Source organism: Rosa chinensis, chromosome 1 (genome assembly GCF_002994745.2).
Source record: "Rosa chinensis cultivar Old Blush chromosome 1, RchiOBHm-V2, whole genome shotgun sequence".
In the NCBI taxonomy this organism is placed as follows: domain Eukaryota; kingdom Viridiplantae; phylum Streptophyta; class Magnoliopsida; order Rosales; family Rosaceae; genus Rosa; species Rosa chinensis.
Window position 1 is genome coordinate 39,021,826 of NC_037088.1, and position 26,429 is coordinate 39,048,254.

The following is a 26,429-nucleotide window of genomic DNA, read 5'->3' on the forward strand; positions in this document are numbered from 1 at the left end:
TATGGCGAGATTACGGGCATTCAGTTCGAGTACTTGGGAAGATAAGGGTTCGTGCCTCTGGTCATTGAAACGGGTCATTCAGGTAATCTAGATTTAGTTGTGTACTTGGTATTTATTCAAAAGGACTCAATTCACACCTCTCCATTTACCGTAGCTCTGCCTCTCTCTCTCTCTCTCGATGCCTAGGTCCTTTCTACGTTATCTATGGTAGACTTGTAGGGCTCCAACATCGTTTTCAGATCTGTGGCTAGGCTCCTCTAAATCTTTATCCGCTTGGCACTCTCTCTATTAGAGTTGGATCTAGAGATACTTCGCATTGTTTTCAGATCTGTGGTAAGCACTTTGTGAAACATCTTTGTTTGGATTTGACGTTTTCTATGTTTCATGTACTAAAAGCATAGCTCGCTCGATTCAATTGCCTCAAACCAAAGTCTCCTTGCAGCAACTTCTGGAATAGTGAAACCTTGGAACTCGCCTTCTGCTAAAATGGGTACCTTCTTTGCTCTTCTTCCCTCATTCTTGTTCCACTTTTCGATTTCTTCACTTCCTTTCAGTCATGGGTACCTCTGATTTTGCTGAAATGGTTATGTACATACATGTCCATTTGCAAGCATAATTAGCTATAATGAGCCACGCTCATGGTACCACCAGGGGTACCAACGCCCACCATATGAGTGACTGGCGTAAAGACAGTTAGCCGGGTTACCGCCTGAGCCCCGGATCAACCCCAAAGCACCGCCGACGCGCCGCCACGCGCCGTGTCAAGATGGCATCAGAAGCTACTGAAACTGGGAACTGAAGCACATCAGTCCCACATTGAAAACAAAGAGAAGATCATCCTCTTCCTCATCTATAAAAGGTTCTCTCCTCTCTCCTCATTTATTACGCATTCAATACTTACCTACTGTCACTTTGTCAACATAAATACATTGACTAACTTAGGCATCGGAGAGTTGAAGACCGCCCGGCGCGGTCTCCCTCTGACGCCCATTGTATTTTATTTGACAGGTAACGGGAACCACTCACAACAAAGGTATCGATCCGCCCGCCGGATCAGCGTTAACTAAGGTCCAGCTATCGCTAGACTTTTAGACATTAACATTGGCGCCGTCTGTGGGAATCCTTGAACAGAAGGTCATCCCATCACAATTACCATGACTAACGGTAGCGGGGGAAATATCGGGGAGCAGGCAGACCAGTCCGCCGTTCCCCAACCCGCCCGCCCAGCGGTAAGCATCAACCGCGCACTATTCAACACCCCGGTCAACCCAGGCGGTGAAACAAATCCAAGCAGCAGCCGTCCCCCAGGTCAGGACCTCACCGCCTTGTATGAGCTGGCGCTGGCGGACCTCCACAAAGCAAACAGAGAGCGCGAGCAGGAACGCAAGGAGAAGGCGGAGGCCCAAAACCAAGTGGCCACGCTGATGACACGTTTCGACGAGCTAAGGCGAACGCTGGACGCAAACGCCAACCCTGCACGAAGTGAGCAGTCACACAGCACCAGACACAGCCGGCCTACCGCTGGTATAGGACCCATCGTGCAAATGCAGGTACCGCTAAGCCCACCTGAGCTGGCAGGAATGGGACCACCCCCTATCCCACAACTGCCGGAGCAGGAGGCGGAGTCATCGCTGCGCACCCACCACTCGAGGACTAGAACAAGGACTGAGGGTAATCTACCCATTCCCGGGCGGGGGTTCGCTCCGCGGAACGCCCGAGCGGGCCCCGCTGGCGACGCAACCACCCAAATTTTGGAGAGGATGCAGCAGTTAGAACGGAGATTAATCCTGGCGGAGGCAGGCACCCCGGCGCCAGCCCCAAACCCACTCTTCGCGTCCAGGCCAGGCCCATTCACCGCTACAATTTTGCAAGCCGTCAGACCAGCGTTTGCAAAGACCCCAAAAATGTCACATTATAGCGGTAAGACCGATCCCTTCGTCCACATGGACACGTTCAAGAAGGTCACCAACAACAAGGGATTTGATGACGCCACCCTGTGCCACTTGTTCAGCGAAACGCTGGATAGTGAGGCAATGAGTTGGTTTTTCGAGTGTCCGCCAGGGTCCATCGACTCATTCCACGCATTATCTCATGCTTTCCTCTCTCGATTCATCTTGTTGTCCGCCGGTCATCACAACACGAGCCAGTTGTTTGGCGTCAGGCAGGGAGGGGACGAATCATTGAAGGCATTCGTCACAAGATGGCGAGCGGCAGCATCTCAGTGCCGCGATCTCGACAAAACAATGGCTTCGGCGGCTTTCAAGCAGGGACTCCTCAAGGGACCATTCCTCTATCACCTCAACTACAATCATCCAAATGCGGCGTATGATCACCTTATGAGTGAGGCGGTCATTCATGCCCAGGCAGAGTTTATCACATATGGAGAAACCCCACCGCCACCAGCAACACCAACAAAGTCATCTCAACCCTCCTCCAGCCATCAGGAGACCGCCAGCAAAGCCCCCACTGCACCGCCAGCTGACAAGAAGAGGGAGTGGCAGCAGGGCGGTTACCAAAGCAAGAGGCAGAAAGACAACCACTACAAGGGCAACCGCCAATCCCATGGGGACAATCGCAACAAGCAGACGGAATCCTCTCAGCGGTATGCAGTGTTCACCGTCCTCACAGCCTCGTACGAGGAGATTTACAATCAGTGCAAGGATCAGATACCACCGCCACCCTCACCGAGACTCCCCAAAAAGGGTAAGCCAAGAAACACCGGCATGTGGTGCAAATACCACGAGGACAGCGGTCACAATACCAACAGTTGCAACGCTCTCAAAACAACCATTGAGACCCTATACCGTGACGGCAAGATGGATCAGTTCAAGGTGCGCCAACCGCCACCTGTGATTGCCAACATTGAGCCACTGGGCCGCATCAACACCATCGACGGCGGGGCTCCAATCACCAACATGTCTCATAGGGCAAGAAAGCGTTACGCACGCGCCAATCACCCAAAGGAAGTCTGTAACATCCGCTACGAGAGATCCACCAAACTCCCAAAGTCTGGTTGGGAGCCCATCACCTTCTCAGAGGAGGAGGAGCGCGGAGTACATCTACCCCATGACGACCCATTCCTGATCGATGCCATTCTCGACAGATGGTCAGTAGGAAGAATCTTGGTGGATAGCGGATCTGCTGTCAATGTCATATTCAGCGGTTGTTACAACAACCTTAAGCGGAACAAGAAACTACTACAAGACCATGAGCCATTGCTTAGCTTCTCCGGCGATATCACTTAGCCGCTGGGTTCTGACTACATGCGGTTAACCATCGGCTCCAGTCCATGTATGGCGGAGGTACATACCGAATTTATAATTGTGGACTGTTTCAGTTCGTATAACGCCATCATAGGACGGCCGGCACTCAACAAGCTCAAATGCATCATCGCCGGATACATGCTTCTCATGAAGTTCCCCACACCCAACGGCACGGGCTGTGTCAGGGGAAGTCAGCAACTGGCACGAGAATGCTACTCTACCACCATTGCGCGGTCAACCCGCCGCCATGAAATCCTAACGGTAGGAAATCAGGCACCGCCACCAGATATCTTCGAGGATCCTAGGGATGAGGAGGAGAAATACGTGAGGAAGGAACCGGTCAATCCTGAAACATCGTTGAAGGTCATCAGCATCTCTGACGAGCACCCAGAGCGGACAGTCCGCATAGGAGCTCAGCTAGACCCAGAAGTGGCCGCAGAACTCACTCAATTCCTGCGGGACAACGCCGCCGTTTTCGCATGGTCATATGCGGACATGCCGGGTATCTCTCCCGAAATCATCACACACAAACTAACCATTAAGCCATCCTTCCATCCCATCAAGCAGAGGCGAAGGGCCTTCGACGAGGAGAAATACCGCGCCATAGGAGAAGAGGTCGCCAAACTCCAGGGCATTGGATTCATCCGCCAGGTAATCTATCCCCAATGGATCTCCAACCTGGTCATGGTCAAGAAGCCTAGCGGCAAGTGGCGGATGTGTGTCGACTTCAAAAATCTCAACAAGGCGTGCCCAAAGGACAGTTTCCCTCTCCCACGCATTGATCAGCTGGTTGACGCAACCGCCGGGCATGAACTCCTCAGCATGATGGACGCTTTCTCCGGCTACAATCAGATCAAGATGCATCCCAGCGATCAGGAGTGTACCACCTTCACCACCGACAAGGGCCTCTACTGCTACAATGTTATGCCTTTCGGTCTGAAGAACGCCGGTGCAACTTATCAGCGGCTGATGAATGCTATGTTCGCTGAACATTTGGGCAAGATAATCGAGGTCTACGTGGACGACATGTTGGTCAAGAGTATAAAGGCCAGCGGACACGTGGCAAACCTCAAGATCATAGTTACCATCCTCCTGGCCTATGGCATGCGCCTCAACCCAGAAAAATGCTTCTTTGGCGTCACCGCCAGCAAATTTCTGGGTTATATCGTCAGTGAACGAGGAATCGAGGCTAACCCGGACAAGGTGCAGGCCATACTCGACCTGGCAGACCCTGAGTATAAGGTACACGTCCAGTGCCTCCAAGGCAAGTTAACCGCCCTTTCTCGATTCATCTCCAGGCTCACTGACAGGTGTGCCCCATTTTTCAAACTCCTCAAAACAACTCACAAGAAAGTCATCAACTAGAACCCAGAATGTCAGACGGCGTTTCAGGGCTTGAAGGATTATCTGGCGGCAGTCCCACTACTCTCTATCCCTGTGCAAGGAGAGACACTGTTCATATACCTAGCGGTATCGGTATCAGCGGTGAGTTGCGCCATTGTCCGGCGGGAGGGACAGGACGAGCTCCCAGTTTTCTACGCCGGCAGGGGCATGAACGGGGCAGAAACAAGGTATCCACCCTTAGAGCAGCTAGCTCTTGCACTCATCGTTGCCGCCAGGCGCCTCCGCCAATATTTTCAAGCGCACACAATCCATGTGTTAACCAATCAACCTCTGAGACAAGTGATGCAGAACCCTGAACATTCAGGGCGCCTCAGCAAGTGGGCCATCGAGCTCAGTGAATTTGACATAGAGTACAAGCCAAGAGCCGCCATGAAGGGCCAGGCGGTAGCGGACTTCATCGCTGAGCTCACTGAACGTCAACCCGATCCCAGCACGGAGGCTGAGCCCAGGACGAAATTGGTCACCGCTAAGGAGCCAGCTCCCCTACAATCAGGTTGGAACCTGCATGTGGACGGCTCCGCCAGCGCCAAGGCCAGCGGCGCTGGAGTCATCCTCACAGGACCTGGGGGGCTGAATGTGGAATACGCATTAAAATTCAACTTCAAGGCCTCCAACAATATGGCGGAGTACGAAGCACTCATTGCCGGCTTACTCCTCGCCATCGATTCAGGGGCTGACAGTGTCAACATCTTCAGTGATTCCCAGTTGGTCGTTAACCAGGTCAATGACAGCTTCCAGGCCAAGGACCAACAGTTAGCGGCATACTTGGGGTACGTTAAGACACTCCTCAAGAAATTCAAATTTCATAACATCACACAAATCCCCAGGGAAAAGAACGCTAAGGCTGATTCACTGGCAAGACTGGCGACCGCCCAGCCACATCAGAGTCCAGCGGACACAAGAGTGGAGTGTCTTGACAAGCCAAGTATCACAAAAACCCTGGCGGAGATCTTCAACATTGAGGTCAATACCAGCTGGATGGACGAAGTCATTCAGTACAAGCGCAACGGCACATTGCCGGACGACAAAGTTAGGGCGCGACAACTCCAGCGGAGGGCAACCCGCTACAACATCCAGGACGGCAAGCTGTACCGCCAGGGATTCACCCATCCCAACCTCCGCTGCCTAACCCCAGAGGAGGGAAAGGTCGTTCTGGCAGCAATTCATAGCGGAGAATGCGGAAACCATTCAGGCGCCAGATCCTTAGCCAATCGCACAATGCGACAAGGCTATTTTTGGCCTACTCTCGGCGACGATGCCCGCCAGGTATCAAGATCATGCCACAAGTGCCAGCAATTTGCTGACATCCCGCATGCACCGGCGGAACCACTATCGGTCATCGTCGCTCCATGGATCCACTCAACTTGGGGCCTGGATTTGATGGGAAAATTTCAAACCGCCAAGGGCCAGTTCAAGTACATCATAGTGGCTATCGACTACGACAGCAAGTGGATAGAGGCGGAACCACTAACAGCAATAACTACCGCCAAGGTAATTCACTTCCTCTGGAAGAACATCTACTGCCGTTACGGTGTCCCACACACGATAATCACCGACAATGGCACACAATTCAACAACAAGGAGCTCATCTCTTTCACCGCCAACTTGGGTACTAAGATGAGTTTTGCATCTGTCGCCCACCCCCAGACCAACGGTCAGGTCGAAGCAGCAAACAAGATAATCAAAAAGCTGCTGAAGAAAAAACTCGACAAGGCAAAGGGTCTATGGGCGACGAAACTCCCGGAAGTTCTATGGGCCATCAGAACAACCCCAACTTCCGCAACTGGTGAAACTCCTTTTTGCATGATGTTCGGAACGGAGGCGGTCCTGCCTATTGAGGTCTCTCAACCTACCGCCAGAGTCGAGGGCTACCGCCCAGAGACCAACACTGACGGCATCAACCTGGACAAGGACCTCCTGGAGGAAAAGCGACACAAGGCCCACCTATGCAACCTGCAAAACAAGCAGCGGGTATCGCGTTTCTACAACGCCAGAGTCAAGGCCCGGAACCTCCAACTGGGGGACTGGGTAATGAAGGAAGTCATTCCACCGCCAACAAAGCTTCGCCCAACTTGGGAAGGTCCATACAAAATTGTGGAAGTCGTTAGCCCAGGCACCTTCTACTTAATGGACAAGGATGGCGTCACAACGACCCACCCTTGGAATACCGAACACCTTCGGTATTATTACAAATAGTCATGCCGCTACCCAAGAGCATCTTGACTTAGCTAAATTTTTGTTCAATATTTAGCTAAGGGAAGCTACCCAACGGGTACTACCCGTCTTTTGTAAACGCTGATCAGTCAGCTATCAATGAAACGAGGAATTATTCAAACCATTGTTACCAAGTCTAGCACTGAGGGCAACTGGCAACGCCAGGAATCGTCAGCGGACCACGTCCGCTACGTGGTGCACTTGGACCAATTTTAATTCCTATAATGTTTCATTGCTTGGCAAAAGAAAAATCTCTACGTCAAAACTCTAGCGGTACAAACACATCATGACAAACGTCAAACTCTGAAATTTCATTTCAGGGCTGGGACTCCCCACCCAAAATAGTTCATTATTACAGTGTCAAAAAAAAAAAAAAAAAAAAAAAACCTATGGAAGTCTCAGCTAGCTTCAGCGGTTATCTTCGGCTTCTCCGGCTTCAACTGGCGGCGGCACGACCGATCGGCTCGCCTGATCGGACCCTCGAGCTGTCGGACTGGGAGTCTCCATTGTACCATCCGCCCGGGTGTGTGCCTCCAGAAATCCGGCACGTGACACCTCCGACGGGGTCTGCTGGGGAGTCTGCTGGGACCTTTCCGGCGGATGGGAGCCACTTTCCCCGCTGCCCGAATGAGTACCCGCCGCAGGGGGAGGCACGACTTCTGTCTCCGGCGGGACACCCTCGACCACCGGCACGTCGGGCTGTGACGCCTTTACAAAGTCAATGGCGCCCTTCCGCGTCAACATGTCTATATTGGCCCGGGCCCCAGACTTCGCCGCTTCGGTCAATGTCTTTTTATACTCCGCCGACATCTTGAACGCTTCAACGGCGGCGGCCGCAGAAGAACTCTGTTCATTTTTCAGGCGGTTGACCTCCCCGTCCAGCCGCTGCATCTCACCCAGTCTGGCGGCAGACTCCCGCTGCACAATAATGAGCTTCTTATCTTTAGCGGCTATCCGCTCCTGCAGCAATGCGATCTCCTGCTCCAACTGGGAGACGCGTTCATTCCTCTCCAGGTCCCGCCTTATGGCCGCATTTAAGCTTGCCGCGGGCGTCCGCATAGTCACACTCCGCCTTGACCAGCCCCCGCTCGGCCTCCGCCAATCTCTCCTTGGCCTCCGCCAACTCCCTCTGGAGACCTCCGATCTCTCCCCTGAGCTCTTCCTCAATCCGGGGCTGCTTAGACGCCGCCTCGAACATATCATGTAACCCCGCAGATATTTGACCAAACGCCGAGCTGAAGGGCGATTGGTCAATTGCCGTCGGGCGCGATATGCCCGCCAGACCCCCGAACCCCAGCCGCTCGCACAGATGGAAAAGGAATGCCCGCTCCCCTTCTGTCATGAATGGCGCATACTCGGCAAAGGAGTCCAGATCACTGACGGCTGCTGCCTCTCCCTCCGCCACTGCAACCTTCGACGCAGCTTGTCGAGCCTTCTTTTGTTGGCGGACTCCGATCACCACCTCTTCTTCCTCTTCCTCGACGGGGGAGTCAGGCTGCCGGCGTTTTTTCTCCAGCGCCCGTTGTGTCCCAGCAGCGGTCCTCGTCACCCGCACCGGCGGCTCACCCCGGGACTCGGTGGTAGTCTCCGTCGGCTGCACCGTCTTCTTTTGAGGACCGCGCCGGGTGGTAGGCATCCGCTCCCGCGGCCTTGTACCAACAATCCCCCTCTCCCCGCCGCCCGCTTGGGTATCCGCCTGCACTACCGGCAGGCCATCCTCACCCAGATGGGAGTGGTGCGGCATCGGCAGCTCCACCGCAACCTCGGACTGGCTCAGCACCAGCGTCTCCGGGTTCACCACCGTCTGCTGGGCCGCCAGCCCCTCGGCATACATAGCCTCCAGAAAATTTTCTATCTCGGCACGATCCATTGCTTTTTCGAAAGCGTCGCGACTAGATTTGTTACCGGGCGGGGTTTCTGAAAAGAAAAACACAAACACCCGTCAGTCCGGATCACTTACAAAAAAAAGAGGTGTGGCGGAATTGCTCTCACCAATAGAGCGAGTTAGCCCCAGGTCGACCAGCAATTCCCAACCGGTCAGAAGACGGAAGTCAAGCAAATTGCGGTTCCGCCAGCAGCCGCGGATCCTCGCCACGCGACACTCCTCTTCGCGCGTCAAGATGTACCTTAGTCCCGCTGCACAAACACAATAATCATTAGCAAAAACCGCAGGTTTGCAAAAGTTTGAACCCGCCAGTTAGTTTTAGCGGAAACCAGTTGCCAACCTCGGATGGGCTGGAATTCCGACTTAGTCTTAAACGTCGGCCCCTCCACATTCGACCTGGTGTGGTACTCCCAGCCATCTGTGGCGACGCAGAAGGTCCCCCGCCAGTAGGACATTGAGTCCCTTAGATTCTCAATCAACTTGGGCGCTCCCTGGCGGCGGCTCAGGTTCACGCACCCTCTGCAACCTCGGCGCTTCACATACACTAGCTCGTAGAAGTGAAGCACTTCCGCCACGGTAGGCCCTCGCACCCCGACAAGCGCCACAAGGAGTTCATCGCCAACATCAACCGCCACATGTTGGGACAGATCTGCCCAAAGGCAAGGCCAAACTCGCACACAAGAATTTGGAGATTGGGCACTAGCGGGAATGTCACTCCTTGGCGGAATATGGCCTCGTGCACGGCAGCACATCCCGCTGGGAGCATCGAGGCCTTCTCATCCGTTGTCGGGGGGCGCAGCTTCACCGAGCCCGGCAACCGGAACGTCCGCTTCATCCGGTTAACAGCGGCGGCATCCATCCGCCCACCTGCCTCGTCGACGACGGTGCCATCTGAGAGGTACCACGCCGACTCGACATTTTGGCCCGGCGCTTCCCCTTCGCCAGCGGAGCCGCTAGCAGCACTATTGCTCGCCAAGCGCTCGTCGCGCCTAGCAACCTCACCCGCCCTAGAGCTCTCTGGACGCGAACCACGATCCATAGCTATTTCCCAGGGGATGGTCCGAAGTGGCTCAACTTCAAGCGGTTCTGGCAGTGAGGTTCCTGCATGGGCAGACGGACGCAACGAGTCAATAAAGGTCATATCCGCCACGCTGAACGACACGTCAGACCCGGAATCCTCACTGCTCGAAATATCTATGACGTTGGCCATCCCAAACCCTAAAACCCACATCAATTAGCACAAATACAGATCTAACCTACTCTCACATCAGATATAGCCAAAGATGCCAAGAACAACTACCCACAAAAATACCAAAACAAAAACAACCGCACGCTCAACCCAGATTAGACCGTCTAGCAAAACCCAAAACCCCAACTTTCTGTCAAACACCATAACCTCCCTCAAATCTCTCCCTACACCCTCCGAGAACAACACAGAAGCAATATCATACCATTAACAGAAATACCAAAACCCAGAAACCACCATTGCAGATTCAATAAAACAGGAAGAGGATCCGAAATACCAACCTCACGTCGAAGACTTTGGAGTGCAGCTCGTCTTCACTGACAGATTTCGTCCTCTCCAGTTCGACTACTCCACGCAAACCCGGGGATCTCCTTCGCAATTCGCAGACGAACAAGGCTCGAAGCAGGCAACTCAGATTTGAAGATTTTCCAGAAATGTCGAAACTCGCTCAGTTCCCCCCTTTTTATGTCAACATCAAGTAATCCTGAACCGTCCGCTACAAAACTACATCACGTACCAACCGTACACGTGTCCCACGTCTTCACTAACTCCCTGGATTAGCCGAGGCGTCGCCTCGGTTACGAAATCCATCATTACTCGCATTAATGACGAGAAGACGGCTAGGCTTAGGAGACAAGCCTCCAGACGCTAACCCTCTGAGAGTTAGCCACGTGTCAACCGTCATCATTCTTTAGCTTCCAAGGGAAGTCACCACCTGACAAGTAAACCCCCAACCATGGCAAGTCTCCGCTGAGCGAAAACCCCGCTCAGCGGATCCATCCTCACTTGCATCTCCCAAGTGACGGAGTCTCCGCTGAGCTAAACTCCGCCAGCGGATCCTCACTTGTCATCTTCCAAGTGACGGAGTCTCCGCTGAGCGAAACCCCGCCAGCGGATCCTCACTTGCATCTCCCAAGTGACGGAGTCTCCGCTGAGCGAAACTCCGCCAGCGGATCCTCACTTGCATCTCCCAAGTGACGGAGTCTCCGCTGAGCGAAACCCCGCCAGCGGATCCTCACTTGCATCTCCCAAGTGACGGAGTCTCCGCTGAGCGAAACCCCGCCAGCGGATCCTCACTTGTCATCTTCCAAGTGACGGAGTCTCCGCTGAGCGAAACCCCGCCAGCGGATCCTCACTTGTCATCTCCCAGGTGACTGTCCACTGAGTAAAACCCCGCCAGCGGAGCTTCTCTCCTCATTTGGTAAACGGGGCGTCCTCCGCTACACAGCGCACCGCTAGCTGACCCCATTTCTCATCTGACAAGCTGCGTACTTTATTCAGCGCAACACCGCTCAATAAAATACCACCAAGCACGTCTACTTGACGCTGCTTCCTGCTACATCTAGCGGGGGGACTTCCGCCAGCGGCGGATCCCGAGGCCACGCCTCTCTGACAACGCCGCCACGCGGGGTTACGGTCAGAATGTCCCTACGGGACACGGGGACTAGTCAACAGTCTACGACAGCCCTGATCAGGTACGTTGACCCCGTCACCTGGGTGCTAAGATTGGGCTCGCAACCCAACACCCTCTGCTCCGTGCAGCGCTGCTCCGTGCAGCTCCCCCTCAACAAACAATAACAACGACCATCCGGAGGTCCATCTTAGCCGGGGAGTGGGGGACTCCCTGGGGGCCTAGCAGGGGCCCACCCGAAAGGGCACAAAGCGTTTGCTCAGTAAATCCATGGTTGACAACGCACTGACGCTAATTATGCTTCTGCAAAGTCTAGCGGGAGAAACGCTTCAAACCGCCGATCAACTCCCCAACCAAGATTGCCCTCCTTGACTGGGGATTTGGGGGACTTGTACATACATGTCCATTTGCAAGCATAATTAGCTATAATGAGCCACGCTCATGGTACCACCAGGGGTACCAACGCCCACCATATGAGTGACTGGCGTAAAGACAGTTAGCCGGGTTACCGCCTGAGCCCCGGATCAACCCCAAAGCACCGCCGACGCGCCGCCACGCGCCGTGTCAAGATGGCATCAGAAGCTACTGAAACTGGGAACTGAAGCACATCAGTCCCACATCGAAAACAAAGAGAAGATCATCCTCTTCCTCACCTATAAAAGGTTCTCTCCTCTCTCCTCATTTATTACGCATTCAATACTTACCTACTGTCACTTTGTCAACATAAATACATTGACTAACTTAGGCATCGGAGAGTTGAAGACCGCCCGGCGCGGTCTCCCTCTGACGCCCATTGTATTTTATTTGACAGGTAACGGGAACCACTCACAACAAAGGTATCGATCCGCCCGCCGGATCAGCGTTAACTAAGGTCCAGCTATCGCTAGACTTTTAGACATTAACAGGTTAGGATTTGTTCAATTTAAATTTTTTTTTTCTGTGATGCTAATCTTGAAATATGGTAGGATTTCTTAGGTATCTCTCGATGCTCAAGAGACGTGCCACTGGATACAAAAAGAAGGTGTGGAGAAAGAAGCTAAAGTAAGATTCTTTCATTGTTCTTGTGGTTGATCAAATATGCTTCTGCACTTTTCTAATTTCGTAGCTCCAGGTCTTCTATTGCCTTTCATGTCTTGTAAACCTCCTCTAATTCACATATTTCACTATGACATAAAAAATGGAGGACTTTGAGATTTCAAACCACTGAGCTTCTCTCTATTTTGCTTCAATACCAGAAATCTACTTTCTTTTGGTAAGAACTTCTATTTTCAGTTAAATTCCAGCTCTTAAAGCTATTCAAGGTTGTAATGGAATGCACTTTTGATTATTAAGTTTTGGTAAACCCATTAGGATGGATAGGACTGGAAAAGATCAAAGATCAGTTACTGCACTCCAAGTGTTTGATGTTATGCCTCAAAGACAACACCCGAGCTGAACCAGTGGGCTGTTCCATGATTTTCGAAAAATCTATACTCCTTGTTTTACTCTCAGTTTTTTACAGCTTAAAGTAGACTCTTCAATGGTCATTTTGAGCTTGGTTTCACAAAAAACGGAGTTAAATTGAGTTACTTGTGCTATTTTGAAGTTACTGCACTGTTTCAGGATTTCTGCAGAATCAGCGTTTCTGTCAATTTTAGATTCCTGTTTGACCCTTCATTTGAACTTCGATTTGCATGAAACTTTGCAAAATAGTAGCTTTGTATGTCTACTTCAAATCTGGAAAGTTTTGCTTGAAATCACTGAAAGACTAATTGTTGGTGAAATTTTCTTGCTTGTTACCAGTTTTCTGAAATTTTCTCAAACTTGCAGCTTATTGTTGCAAGCAATTGATTTGAGAACCTTTACACTTATTTTTCTGTCCTCGATCTTTAGTGAGTCAGATTAGACATGCAAAGCATGCCCTGAAACTTGACTTCAGTTTGAAAGGTTTAGAAAAGGTTTTGTCTTTGTTCGAAAGTGTCTACAAACCAGTATTTTGTATGCATTCTGATAAGAAGATTCTGATCAATGTTTTCTTTTCGGAATAAGCCCACACATGGAGAAGCTCTAGCTATTTCTCAGTGTCTAATTGAGTGATTTATTCTAAGGGAGACATGTTATTAGGACTGATGGTGGGTTACAAGTTCATAATACGTTTTTCAGTTTCTTTAATCGAACCAAGGCTTTGAAGCTAATTATTGTACACAATCTTTATGAGGATGGCTTGTATTTTTTCTAGTTATTTATAGTTGCTGAACCTATTTATTTACCTTGGTTTATTTTTCATCAGCTATTGTATTGCAAAGAATTTGAATTTTGTTGTCTAATGATATGAAATGTATGATGCAGTGGCTGATGTTTTCCTGTGGAGGGATAAGAAGCTATCAGGAGGTTGATAATTGCACAATGTTAGTCTTAATTAGTTTTGTTAGTTTAGCAAGATTGATACCTGCATATACTGAAAGTATCAGCAATTCGGCATTGCAGCAGCTCATCTCAAGAGAAACAAATCCCCTCCAAAGTCAAGTGAGTCCCTTTCTTTCCAAAAGATAATGTACCATGCAGTTTTCATGTAATAGCTTTAATATCGATGAAATTGTTTGTCAAGGAGGAAAGTGAAGATACATAACTATTACTTGAAATGTTTGAAAGCTCTGATAATATGGCTCTACATAATATCAGTTTAAGCCTTCTTCTATTTCAGTTGGTCAGCTTTAATATCCAATTGCTCCATTGTAGGCCAAAGATTCATTGCAAATTTTATTTGTACTGATAGTCATTGGAGGAAGTAAACCCACTATGTTTCATTAGTTGTAAAAATTTCTACTGGTTGAGTATGCATATATATGTCAATAATGAAAACATAAGAACATCCACTGCAATAAGGTCCTAATAGCAGGTTTGATTGGTCCTACTTCGCTTTTTTTTTTTTTGTTCGATCTCAATGTCTGTAGAACCGTTTTTCTTATTAGTGGGTCCGAATGTGATTGAATCCGAGGAGCACATTTTCTGGATGGCCAAGCACATAAAGACTATTGCGACAAAGTATGCTTCTTTTCTTTGGAACTTTGAGACACTAGCTCAAGAAAATGAGTTTGGTTAATTTTTATTTTGGTATAAAAGATGATGGGGTTGAAGAAAATAGGCTTCAATATATAGGTTCTATGAAGTAGAAGGTCATGTCTCTCTATTTGTTTTATCTGGTTTCATACCAGTTGCATTTTCAGTTAGAGTGTTTTTTATAATCTTAGTTTTAAGAGCAAGGAGAAGGTCAAACTCAACCAATTATTCTAACGCTTAAGGGAGAACTCTGTCCTCTCCAGTTTGATTATATTGAGAAAAGTAAGAAAAGTAAAGAGATTACTATGTATCTTCTAGGTGCTAAGATTAGAGTTTATTCATAATCTATCTTGATGGTTTTGGTTAAGATAGACAATCTGTTTTCCAATATTATAGAGTTGGATTGCCACTGGTGTTCAAGTCAAGCTTTGACAAAGCTAACCGTACATCCTCAAAATCATTCCGGGGCCCTGGCATGGCTGAAGGGTTAAAGGTGATAAACTGATAGGCAGCGTTTGTTGTCATTCATTTTAAGATACGACTTGTATTTTTTGCTATGCAAATAAACATAGAGAATATGTTAGATATCAGTAAATTCAGATAGATTATTAGCTACAATTGGATTTTGAGGCTTCGAATTCAGTATCCATGATCAGTTTCGCATCATGGTTTGTTCATGTGTTCTAGCCCTTTAAAGTTCTCTCATGACATTTAGTGATCTATTTGAGCTTGTAATAGCTCAGCTGCAATACTACCAAGACATACAAAAATCATGGCCAAATTTTTCTGAAGTAGATTTTCTCTTGTTACAGTAAATGGATACATTTAATTATCACAGAGATCGTTAATTTATTATTTTGTTTTTCTGGTGTGATCACTTCTTTTGATTTTACCCTTTTACTTTCAGATCCTTAAGAAGGTTAAAATAGCTTTTGACCTCCCTATAGTTACAAATGTACACGAGTTTATACAGGTGAGCTCGCATCCTTGTTCATCTTTTAGATTCCCATGTTCAGCAAGCAAAATTCGCACTGATCATAAGTTGTTTCTCACATTTATCAATGCTGTTTTCTTTTCCTAGTGCGAAGAAGTTGGCAAATTAAGTTTGCAGATATCATTCAGATTCCTGCATTTTTATGCCGTGAGGTTAAGTTTATGTTGAACCCTGTGTACTTTATCGTGCTCCACCTGCTTTGACGCTCTCTGATTTTGCTATTGCATGCTCTTTCCACCCTTTTTGTCTTTTCAATTTCTATTTCAATTCCTTTTCTTTTGCTCCAACTGTTACATTTCATTCAATTAGTTCATAATTCTATGCCTTACCTCTTGCTTCTTGGGGTCCTACACTTCAATTCTTTGTCTGTTGTCAGTTAATGTAACCTTTTCATGTGTAGCCACTTTTATGCTCAGCACATGTATATGTCACTCCTCTATGCAGCAATTTTCTTTTGATTTGCTTCTCAAAAGAGTAAAATTTCCTAATTGTGATTGTTATTCATTGTCCCTCTGTTCCACTAGAAGAGTTGGACAATCCTTGGTTGCTAAAACTGGAGCTCTCTCTGCCAAAAGTTACTCTCTGAAGGTGTGCTAATGGCTCTTTGTGTTTCGGATCATAAAGTTATAACATTGTCAAGTTTCCATGTAATGGGTTATAACTTTGTTAGTATTATCTGCTACTGTTGATCTAGGATTACCTATTACTTTATTTCTTTAGTGATTGGTACTGTTGATTGAAAAGCATTCATCTTATTGCTGTTACTTCTTTGGAACAGACTCGCTCAGCTGTATGGTAGACTTAGTAGGAAAAGATGGCATTGCGAAGGTTGGGTGTCAGGAAGTGTTTATATGCAATAAAGCAAGGTTTTGTTCCAATGAGGCCATGAGAGCAGCAAAGCTAGACTCCTTAAGTAAATTTCTGGATGTATATTGCTAGGAGAGTACTATTAGATGTACTCCTTTCGTGTATAAAAGATTAGTTTTGCACAATCAATTTTGATGCATGATGTAGATTATAACATTTTCTATATATTGATCAGTTACTGTTAATTTGGTCATTTTTGATTCCGCTTCCAGCATATATAATGCATTGAATCATTCTTTTAGTACAACAATAACCACACAAAACTGTCATATGCACACAATATTTACAATACTCTCAAAACTAAAACTGTCGTCTGAATGCAAAACAGATCACGGATGCTATGAAAAAACTGTTGTGTGAATAACAGTCACACAACGGTTATAAAAAAAAAAAAACGACTTCTAAATCACAATCATACAATGGGTTCTTAAGTTGCCCGTTGTCTGAGTAACGTTCACATAATAGTTAATGCTGTTGACATGCTATCGACAGCCTGTTGACATGTTGTTGACATGGATGCCGAGTTCTTCAGACGACGGTTCTCTAAATCATGTTTCATCAGACGTCAGCGAGATATACGACAGTTAGCTTCGTATCAGACGACAGTTTTTAGCTGTCGTCTGATTCAATTTTTGTACTAGTGTATATTGTAGAATAATTAAGTGATACTTGAGCAAAATCTAATGTAAACTGAGTTCAGTGGAAAGGATTTGCACACTCTCTCAGTTCAATGGAAAGTGCTGGCACGGAAAATTTGCTGTCCATGTCAAGCCACCAAGCCGTTGGTGCAATCAATGCATTCTTATGGTCTTATATACTCTAGAAATCTAGAATCGATGGCTAATGGCAACATAAGATGGCATAACTCTGTACCAATAAATTGCAAAAAAATGTTTCCAATGGTACAAGTATGGACTTCCAAAGAAAATTAAGCATCCGTACATTTTATTGGTTTACTGTATAAAATGGCCCAATCACCATTTCAAGGGGAGCCACATAATTTCATACAAATTGCTAAGAATGCAATGCCAGGTTACTTAAAATTTCTCTGTAACAGCACACCATCTTACATGGGTACACAGTATATAAGTATAATATTAATGTGCAAGCCTACAACTGTACTGATAGCTTATAGTCCATAATCAATATAAGAAGCCTTATATGGCTTTCTATCAACTAACTACAGAGAGGCAATTCAGTTTATTGTAAAACTACTTTAAAAATATCGGTTATGCAAGTAAGCTTATAGTGTCATTTGGAAATAACTTGGGGAGTCCACTAATAACTAGACAAAACTAGAGTGATCAAGACTCACCTAACTGTAAAAGATGAAGGCAAGAGAGCTCCAGAAAGTAATTACTACAGAAATTCACAAGACTCACAGCCCTATGAACTGAACTAAACCCATAATAACTTCCTTGTGCCTCACCAAGTTGTCCTAAAAGCAAGGGTTCAGTCCATAGTACTAAATAACCCATAACAACTTCTTGTGCCTCACCAAGTTGCAGTCCAAATAAAAACCTAACTGGAAGTAGCAACTAATATGATTTTACCTTCCAGACAAGTATATTGACATCGTGTTGCTGTCACCATAGAGGTCTGGACTGACCTGTTGTTATGCACCAACAAGTATCAAGATCAATAATTCAATTTTCAAAAAGAAAAAACAAGAATTCAACTTATTAGAGCATAAGATATATAATAAAACTGGACTTTGTTGCACTGAATTTAGGTGGTGATGGCTAGTGAACTGTGATAATCTGGTTCTAGTCTGAATCAATGAAAAAATGATTTCCAAATCATTTCTGTCAAAGTATTCGTTATTCAGCTTCAATCTTAGGTGTGGCCAACATAATACTTTTGGCATGCAATCAAAATTCAATCAAAACACCATGTCTATATTTGAAACTGTTAGTGATTTGAATAACCAACTCTTTGTCTCTCTTCAAATGCACTAGTACAAGACATATATTCTGCCTAACATGAAAACACAAGACAAACACTTGAATGAAATGAGTTATAACCCAGACAGCCCAAGAGCTCATACAACTACGTCAATAGAGAGATAGAACATAAAATTTTAGTTTTGTAGTGTGTACAACATATTAAGCACAGTGAAGAACGAGGATTATTATCATTCAAGCTCCAATAGTTAACAACCATAAAGAAGTTCTTGCATGCGGTTTCCAATGTTGAGAATGTTAATTGGAAATCGTCTATGCATAAAACAAATACAAACTTGTGTAAAAAAAATATAAGAAAAAAAAACAAACACAAACTTCACAATAGCACAACTACACAAATCGATTTCAAATCGATAAAGATATTACAGTTACCTGCACAGCGGAGATGAAAAATCGCAACCAAGGTCAAGTCCTATCTCCTTCAAATCCCTACAGAGGCTCTGTCGATGTAAACAATGGCGCGCTCAGCTCCAATTCTCAACCGCAACGCCTCCCCGCCACCGCCGAATACCTCCGCCATTTTGGTAATAATATTGGCATGCCCTCTGTTTATATGAAGAAGTGGCAATAATATTGTGGTCATAATTCCTGAATCAGAAGTCATGGAAGAGCATGAGAGCATCATCAGGGTTCTGTTAGGTCAAAGGATAATGAAGAAGATATAAAGAACATTGTCTAGAGACTCTAGACAGGTCCTGATATCATATAAACAAGGTAGCACTTCTTTTATTGCAGAAACAAAAATGACATTGTGAGAAAAGCAAGTAGAATTGTCATTGCACTGCACAAGGGATCTGGCAAGTACTGAACAACAAAAAATGTGTGCCATAGTGATTTTGGTGCAGGAACATAGTTGACAGGAAATTTTATTAGATAAGTCTGTTGTTTGATTCTGCCCAATCTGTTGTTTGATTGGAGTATTTTTATTATTAAGGGACTGTTAGAGTTATCTGATATAGACATAAGGGGTATATGTATCGATCCAAACACAAAAACATTAACAAATGAGCCAACTTGTCATTAAGTTAATTGATGTCACTACATAAGTAATCATGTAATTAATAATTGAGAGGAGCCTAAAATCACACTATTCAAACACCGATACAACTCAATCTCTGTCAACAGATGTAACAAAAGTTTTAATGATCAAACACCCCACATCAAAGAGGCCTACCCGAAACATAATATATTATATTTGACACAAAATATCTAGTTGCATTACCTTAGCAGATTTAGAGCATGGCTTCTTTGGACCTTCTTGTTCAGGTGCTTCTTCAAGAAGTGGTTCAAGGGCCGGGCAACGTTCAACAAAACGAGCAGTCACAAGTCTAACAAAGTTATCTTGAGCAGCATTCTGAACTGCAGAAAGAAAACCCAGAAACAGTACTTACTATCCCCAATAGAAAATAGCATGTATAGGCATGGAGAGCACAAAAAAAAAGTACATTTAATCACAACATCCCATTAAATTCTCTTTTCCTTCCCACAAAAGAACACTATTGAATTTATCATTTTCCGATATCAAATAGGTCAAACATTAAAGCAATACCTTGACTGCTATTTGATTTGGATTTCTGATTGGCTCTGTCCATTAATTGTTGCTGTGTAAGTCTGCCGCGCTCAAGTAGACCAGCAAGAAATTGTTTACACTACCAAAACAAAGCAAATGTAGATAAAACACCAATCCGACCCCCAAAATTCACCAAACAAAAAAAAATCAATTTTATTAAGCTCAATCCACATACCAAAAGCAATCAATCCCAACAAAAAAAAAATCGATTTTTCTAATTAAAATCGTTCTCTACACTTGCTATTGAGTATGATATCAAAATAAAAAATGAACACAAAACAAAAATCTGAAAAGTGAAAAACAAACCTCGTACCTGCGAACACTCAAACCCAGCTACGGGAACCAGTTCTTCAATCCACCGGAAGAGAAAGTTAGGGTTTATGTTGGCCAGTATCTAGATGTCTTATGCTGGGCCTTGTTGTATCAGAGCTTGAAGTAAGAAAAACCCGCTGAGATCGAGTGATAGCGAGGTGGAGAGCTAGGGTCGGTGAGGTTGAGAGGGTGAGGGGGATTAAGGGTGAGAGCGATGGTGATTGAGGGTGAGAGCATGGTGAGTTGGAGGGAGACTGAGAGCGATGGTGATTGAGGGTGAGAGCGATGGTGAGTCGGAGGGAGGCCGAGAGCAATTTGGGAGGGAGAGTTTGACCCAAATTTTTAGCTAAGGGAGGGAACTCGGGTTTACTGCTAGGTTTTGGGTGTTTTTTTTTTTTTTTTGGGTGTTTTGAGAGGGGAAAAAATAAATATAAATTAATGATTGTTTTTTTTTTTTCATTATTCAGACAACAGATATCCTTGATAGTGTTGTCTGAAATCTCTCAAATTTACGAAAGGATCATGTGTTGGATGAGTAGAGATGAGACGACAGGTTTAAAAAATCTGTTGTCTGACTAACTCAGACGACAGCAAAAACTCATGTGTCGTCTGATGGCTGTCGTGTGATTAAGTTATTCTAGTAGTGACAGATCAAAATTTTTGATCCAAACCCGTCCAATAACCACGGATTTGGAGCAGGTCTGGATCAAAATCCGATCCATTCATAGGTTTACTTTTGCACGTTTATCAAGCCTGCCATAGGAGAAAATAATTTGGGGGGCGGACATTTAATGTTAGTGTGATTAATAAACACACACTAGCCAATTATGCATTCCCAAGTCAGCATTATTGAAATTTTTAAAAAAATTGGGGGAGGGTCATGGCTCACTCTGGTCTCAACTATGTTCCGCCGCTGTTCGTAAAACTGTATTTTTTCTCACTGCATATATAGCTGACATCCGCAATGTCTCACTCGATGGTTTTGTAACTGTTTGAGCCCAAAAGTAATTTTGGCAAGATCCATTAGTGGATTTAGCATAGCGGGCCGATACCTGCGGCCAAAAAATAAGCCTACTTGGGTTTGGGTTACAGCTTCGCCCATTCCGTAATCCATAAGGAAAACGAAACCTTATTGGAGTCAAGTAGCAGAGATTGAATAGGAAACTTCAATCAATAACCCTTCGGTAGCAAGGAACAGTCGAAGACCTAGGTATAAATACTAGGGTTCAAGGACACAAAAGGACCTCTCTCAACTCAACTAATCCCAGCGATTACAAAGCCTCCCCGGAGCAAACCTTCAACCTCGTTGAAACCCGGTGACCACGCACCAGTCCTAGTCTCCTCGCGAGCCGACTGTCAGTATTACTGCCACCGACACAACCAGCGAAGCAAGGGTAACGCCCTCGCAACCCAGCGAAGCTAAAGTCACTCTTTAGCAAAACCCGTGCTTTCTCACAACTTCCCAATGATTGCTCTGCTTAGTCTACAACACTAAGTATCGATAAGGTGAACGCGAAGAGATCACACCCAAAGTCCTTATCCGTAAGGCAGAAGTCCTTTCCCGGAAGGCTAGAGAAGAACCCTGTGACGAGGTTGGTGCTCTCCTCGTCCACAGCGCTTGAAGAAGAAGTCAGGTCAAGGGACTACCCCAACGACTGCACCCTGCGGTGCTGGCACGCCTGCGCAATCACTCGCTCAAAAGAGACAGTTTGCACCCCTACCGGATTTATGCGTCAAACATTTTGGCACGCCCAGTGGGACTCTGAAATAGTGTCTTTTCGTGAACGTAGCCATTGGAAAATCTAGCGAAAACCCTTACCAAAAGGTTTACGCTAACTGCTCAAAACACAAGACCTCCAGTTACAAACCGCACTCTCGCGCGGACTGTCGTGGTCTTTCTGAAGAACAAGTGACTCAGAGATTGGCCTACCCCACCTGTTCATCCAACATGTCAACTGAACAAGGAAAAGATCATCCGGCCACTACTGAGGGCCAGAATGTCAATACCAAACAGGTCAGCGAACCCGTTATCCCTACCACAGTTGCTACCACAGTGGGAAGTGGGGACGGAGAGGCTTTCGTTCCAAAGCCTATTCCAGAGGGAGCGTCCTCCGAAGTCAGGTTCGCAATCATCATGGAGAATATCGAAAGCCATCGCAAGAAGATGGACGCTGACTTCGCTAGAGAGACCGCAAAAACGGAGAAGCTCATACGAGAAATAGATCAGCGAGTTATCCGCCATGCCGAGGAGACTAGGCAGCAGATCGCGCAGTCAGAGAGTGCGGTGAAGGCACATGCTGCGAGCGTCGCTAGCGAGCAGGCCCGGCGTCAAACACAGATTTTGGAGGCTATCACCGACCAAACCAAACAGACCGCGTCAGATATGGCAGGTCTTCGCAAGGACGGTGCCAACCTGGCAACTGAAGTGGCCATGCAGAGAGCTGAATTGAACCAAGTGAGAGAAGTGTTGAACAAAGCTTTAGGGGACTCTAATGCTATCCTTGGCTCTCTTGGCCAGCCATCCGGTTCAGGCAAGTACGTGCCACCAAATCAGCGCGAGAAGGCTAATAATACCGCGTCTGCCTCAGCTACAGTTACTGCTACGCCACTAGGGGTAAAGAGCAAGCGTTGGTTATCTGTGGCAGCAAGGAAAAGCCTACTTCGTCGGGCGGACAGGCCACCAGACTAAAGCATCAGGCTTCGAAAGGTGCAGGAACTTCATATGAGCCCGCCACGTTCGTCCAATACGACAGCGATGGAACAGAAATGACATATCAAGAGCTGCCAGGAAGTTATTACGGGCTTGACCAGACTGGTACCCCGATCAAGATAACAGCCTTGTCGAAAGAAGAGATTAAGCCAGCGACTGCTACCCGCATGGTACATGTCGAAGGGGGTTCGACAACGGTGTACCAGGCAACACCTGTGCAAGCTGCTCGCCAAACTATGGCAGTACCACCCCCCCCCTCTCCGGGTCCAGAATATGTAAGACGCGATGAAGTAGAGGAGATGATCAGATTGGCTAACCCTAGGGCCCAGCCAGATGGGGTCTATGAGGGACCCTTTCCACCACATATCATGCTCGCACCCTTTCCCCGAGGCTATAAGAACATAATATTTTCTACTTTTTCAGGGGAAGATACTGAGGACGCGGCGACACATCTGGCCAGGTTTAGGGTACAGTGTGGCCAGTACCAGAACGATGATATCCTTAAATGCAGGATTTTTGGCACTTCTCTATCAGGCGCTGCCTTCAGATGGTTCTCCAAGCTTCGGCCAGGAACAGTGGCCGACTGGCCTGCAATGGAACTACTCTTTCGCGAAACTTTCGGAACTATCGAGCCTGAAGTAGACCTGGCCTCTCTCACCCAAATGGCCCAGCAGCCTACAGAATCAGCGGTGGCCTACCTTCAACGCTTCCAGATCCAGAAAGCCAAGCTAAACGTCATCCTGCCCGAAAAAGAATTAGTCAAGTTGGCAGTGAAAGGTTTGGAACCACGTCAACGGAAGAAGCAGCACGGTAGCATGATTCAGTCGATGGGAGAACTCATCACAGAGGTGGGAAGCTTGGAGCATCTTCTTAGGGAGACGGATGCAAGAAAAAACGCTTCCAGAGGGACATATGTGCCGGGGAAACATCGTACCGTAGCGGCCCTGAGCTACCAGCCATCGACCTATGACCCTTATTACGATCATAGCACTGAAGAAGTGGTCCAGGATGATGAAGAGGAAGAGGAAAATGATATAGCGGCCTACGAGTTAACCGGGAAAAAGAGTCCATCATTGAAGCAGCTCAAAATTTCCAAGGAGCCCGTTAAGCTCAAATCAATGGCCTTCACCAAACCTGAGTTCACAACATATACATATGATGCCAACAAAGCCCATGAGATCCTCGACGAAATGATCGCCGCGAAGATGGTGAAGACTGATTTTGGACCTTTTCCTCGACCAGAGCGGCTGAAGGGGAAGAAGTATTGCAAGTTCCATAATTTGTGGAATCATAACACTGCCGATTGCGTGAAACTCAAAGACCAGATTCAGGTATGGCTTAACAATTGTAGTTTGCAGGTGGAAGCTCCAGTCACGGCGGCAGCGCTAGTGGACTTGGATCCTTTTCCTGATACTGGGATCAACATGGTCGATATAAACTGGACCAAACAACAGCAACGGAAACCCACTCTCGATTTGGGCTCGAATGAGCAAGGGGAGAAGTCCGCCGCAGGCGGAACACCTTCGAGGGGCAAGGCTGAGACAAGAAGCCAGGCCTCGCCCGTGGTCTTATGCTCGCGATGCAAGGAAGAGTGCGGCATTCAGGTGTCGCATGAAGAGGTCGAGCAGACATTTCACTTTGGTTCTCTCCCACCGGTCAAGTGGGCTTCATCCTCTAGGAACTATCAACCTTCCAGCCCAAGAAATAGAGAGAAAATGGAATCTTCACCATCCCCAAAGGATTCCAACTTGTTCAAAAAGCTGAGAGCAGCCGCGAACAATCAGAAACAAGAGGAGAAGGCCAGGACTGAGTGCAGGAATATTCTGACAAAGCCCTACATCCCTCCTGCCTCAGCTAATACAATCAAGGAAGGCAAATGGTACACCAGGGAAAAGGGAAAGGCAGTGGAGATAAGTTCTTCCAAGAAAAGGAAGCTGCAGTGCAGGTTTGGAGAAGCCAAGCGCGCACTAGAAGCCCTTGACCAGGGCCTGATCAAGCCTTCACAACTGGTCAAATCACCTGAGCAGTATCAAAAGGAAATGGAGGCACTCGCGGCTAAGCCATTAGTGGCCCCCCGCAGTCTCCAAAAATAAGCAACAGGGGCAGACAAGCCCAGTGTTTTTTGCAGGATCACTGAAGAAAGGATACCTCCAATGTCTTGAACTGAAACTTCACCAACAAGACGACCTCACGTCAGGCGCAAGCTATTTCGCGAAGAACCAGAGGCTAAACTTTCGGTTTTTCAGAGACTGGGGGGCAAGGAAAGGACTGCCGAGACTTTACAGTGGAGGCCAAAAAGGGTCCAGAGTGTAGTGGTTGCATCCCCCAAGGTCAGCACTGAAGGAGAACCGAAGCCAGACTCACCCTTGCCGACACCTATAGTACAAGAGCGCGAGCAGTATGAGGTAAGAGGCCTTATGGAGGAGTCATTAGTCGATCGCTTGGCTAAGCAATTCAACACTGCCGTCCCTGTCAACGAACACAAGCCTGATCTAGAAACTGACGTGGAGGAGACGGATATGACTGATATATCCTGCAACATGGTTTTCGTACTCCCCGCGCGGTATGCATTACCGGTTGCAGCTCAGGACTGCGTTGAAGAAGGAGAGAATAGTCTGCAGCCGTTGCAGATCACGTCGGCGGTCACGACACCTGTGGAAGAAGTTGTGCTCCTTGAGACAGGGGAGGCTCATAACACAGAGTTCTTCATGAGTTTCACTAAGCCAACACCCGCTATGGTCCAACACATGAGACCCTTGTATATCACAGCCGATGTGAGCGGCACCAAAGTTAGCAAGATCATGGTTGACACCGGCGCGGCTGTTAATGTCATCACTACCAGAACCATGCATTTGCTCGGAATCAAGAGAGAGAAGATCCAGTCTACGTCCCTTACACTCAAGAACTTCGCAGGGACCGTAACAAAAACCTTGGGACTTCTTTTCCTGCGCATCAAGGTTGGCTCAGCTGAGGGGGTTTATGCTTTCTTTGTAACAGATTGTTATGCGGCCTACAGTGCAATTTTGGGCCGAGATTGGATCCATAGAAGTTATTGTGTTCCGTCAACTCTTCATCAGGAGCTCGTAATGTGGAACCGGAAGACTGATAAAGCGGATCCTCGTCCATTCCCCGTTTCCGCAAACTATGTAGATGCCAGGTACTATTTGGAGCCCATCACTCCATTACAGGTCAGTGGCATCGACGATAAAGGCCGCCCCACAGGGGTGACGGCCTCTGAATTGGCACAGTGGGGGCTGACGCTCGCAAAAGAGGGCTTGGAAAGGCCTGGCCATGCTGTGCCCAAACCCTTAAATGATTAATGGATTACGACCTCCCAGAAGGAGGGATAGAGGCCTTCCACTCGCTGTACGATAGACTGTCATCGTACTTAGTGGAAAAAGAGGCCTATGAGCGGATCGCGACCTTAGAGGTCGTCCATGAGGAACTCTCTGACCAGGAACAAGATGCTGAGGTCGATGTTGAGGTCGATGTTCAGCTCGCCCCAGCGGCACTGGATGACACACCTCCTAAGGTCAAAGATCCTACCGAG

General features: G+C 47.2%; 1 protein-coding gene and 1 long non-coding RNA gene across 2 annotated transcripts; one reads left to right on the forward strand and one right to left on the reverse strand.

The window, feature by feature from the left end:
• Positions 1-472: 472 nt before the first annotated feature.
• LOC112187250 (2-dehydro-3-deoxyphosphooctonate aldolase-like) lies at positions 473-16,516 on the forward strand. The gene is made up of 9 exons (XM_040513040.1): positions 473-490; positions 12,399-12,464; positions 13,752-13,793; positions 13,882-13,928; positions 14,859-14,955; positions 15,370-15,435; positions 15,544-15,608; positions 15,981-16,044; positions 16,235-16,516. Exons 3-9 carry the CDS (start codon positions 13,758-13,760, stop codon positions 16,253-16,255), a joined length of 396 nt encoding a protein of 131 aa, XP_040368974.1. The 5' UTR covers positions 473-490; positions 12,399-12,464; positions 13,752-13,757; the 3' UTR covers positions 16,256-16,516.
• A 1,001-nt stretch (positions 16,517-17,517) lies between these two features.
• Positions 17,518-19,996, reverse strand: LOC112187264. Its single transcript, XR_002931042.2, has 4 exons — positions 19,837-19,996; positions 19,510-19,646; positions 18,660-18,875; positions 17,518-17,932 (listed from the first exon to the last, which is right to left on the reverse strand). It is a non-coding gene; the product is annotated as an uncharacterized LOC112187264 (long non-coding RNA).
• Between the last annotated feature and the right edge of the window lie 6,433 nt (positions 19,997-26,429).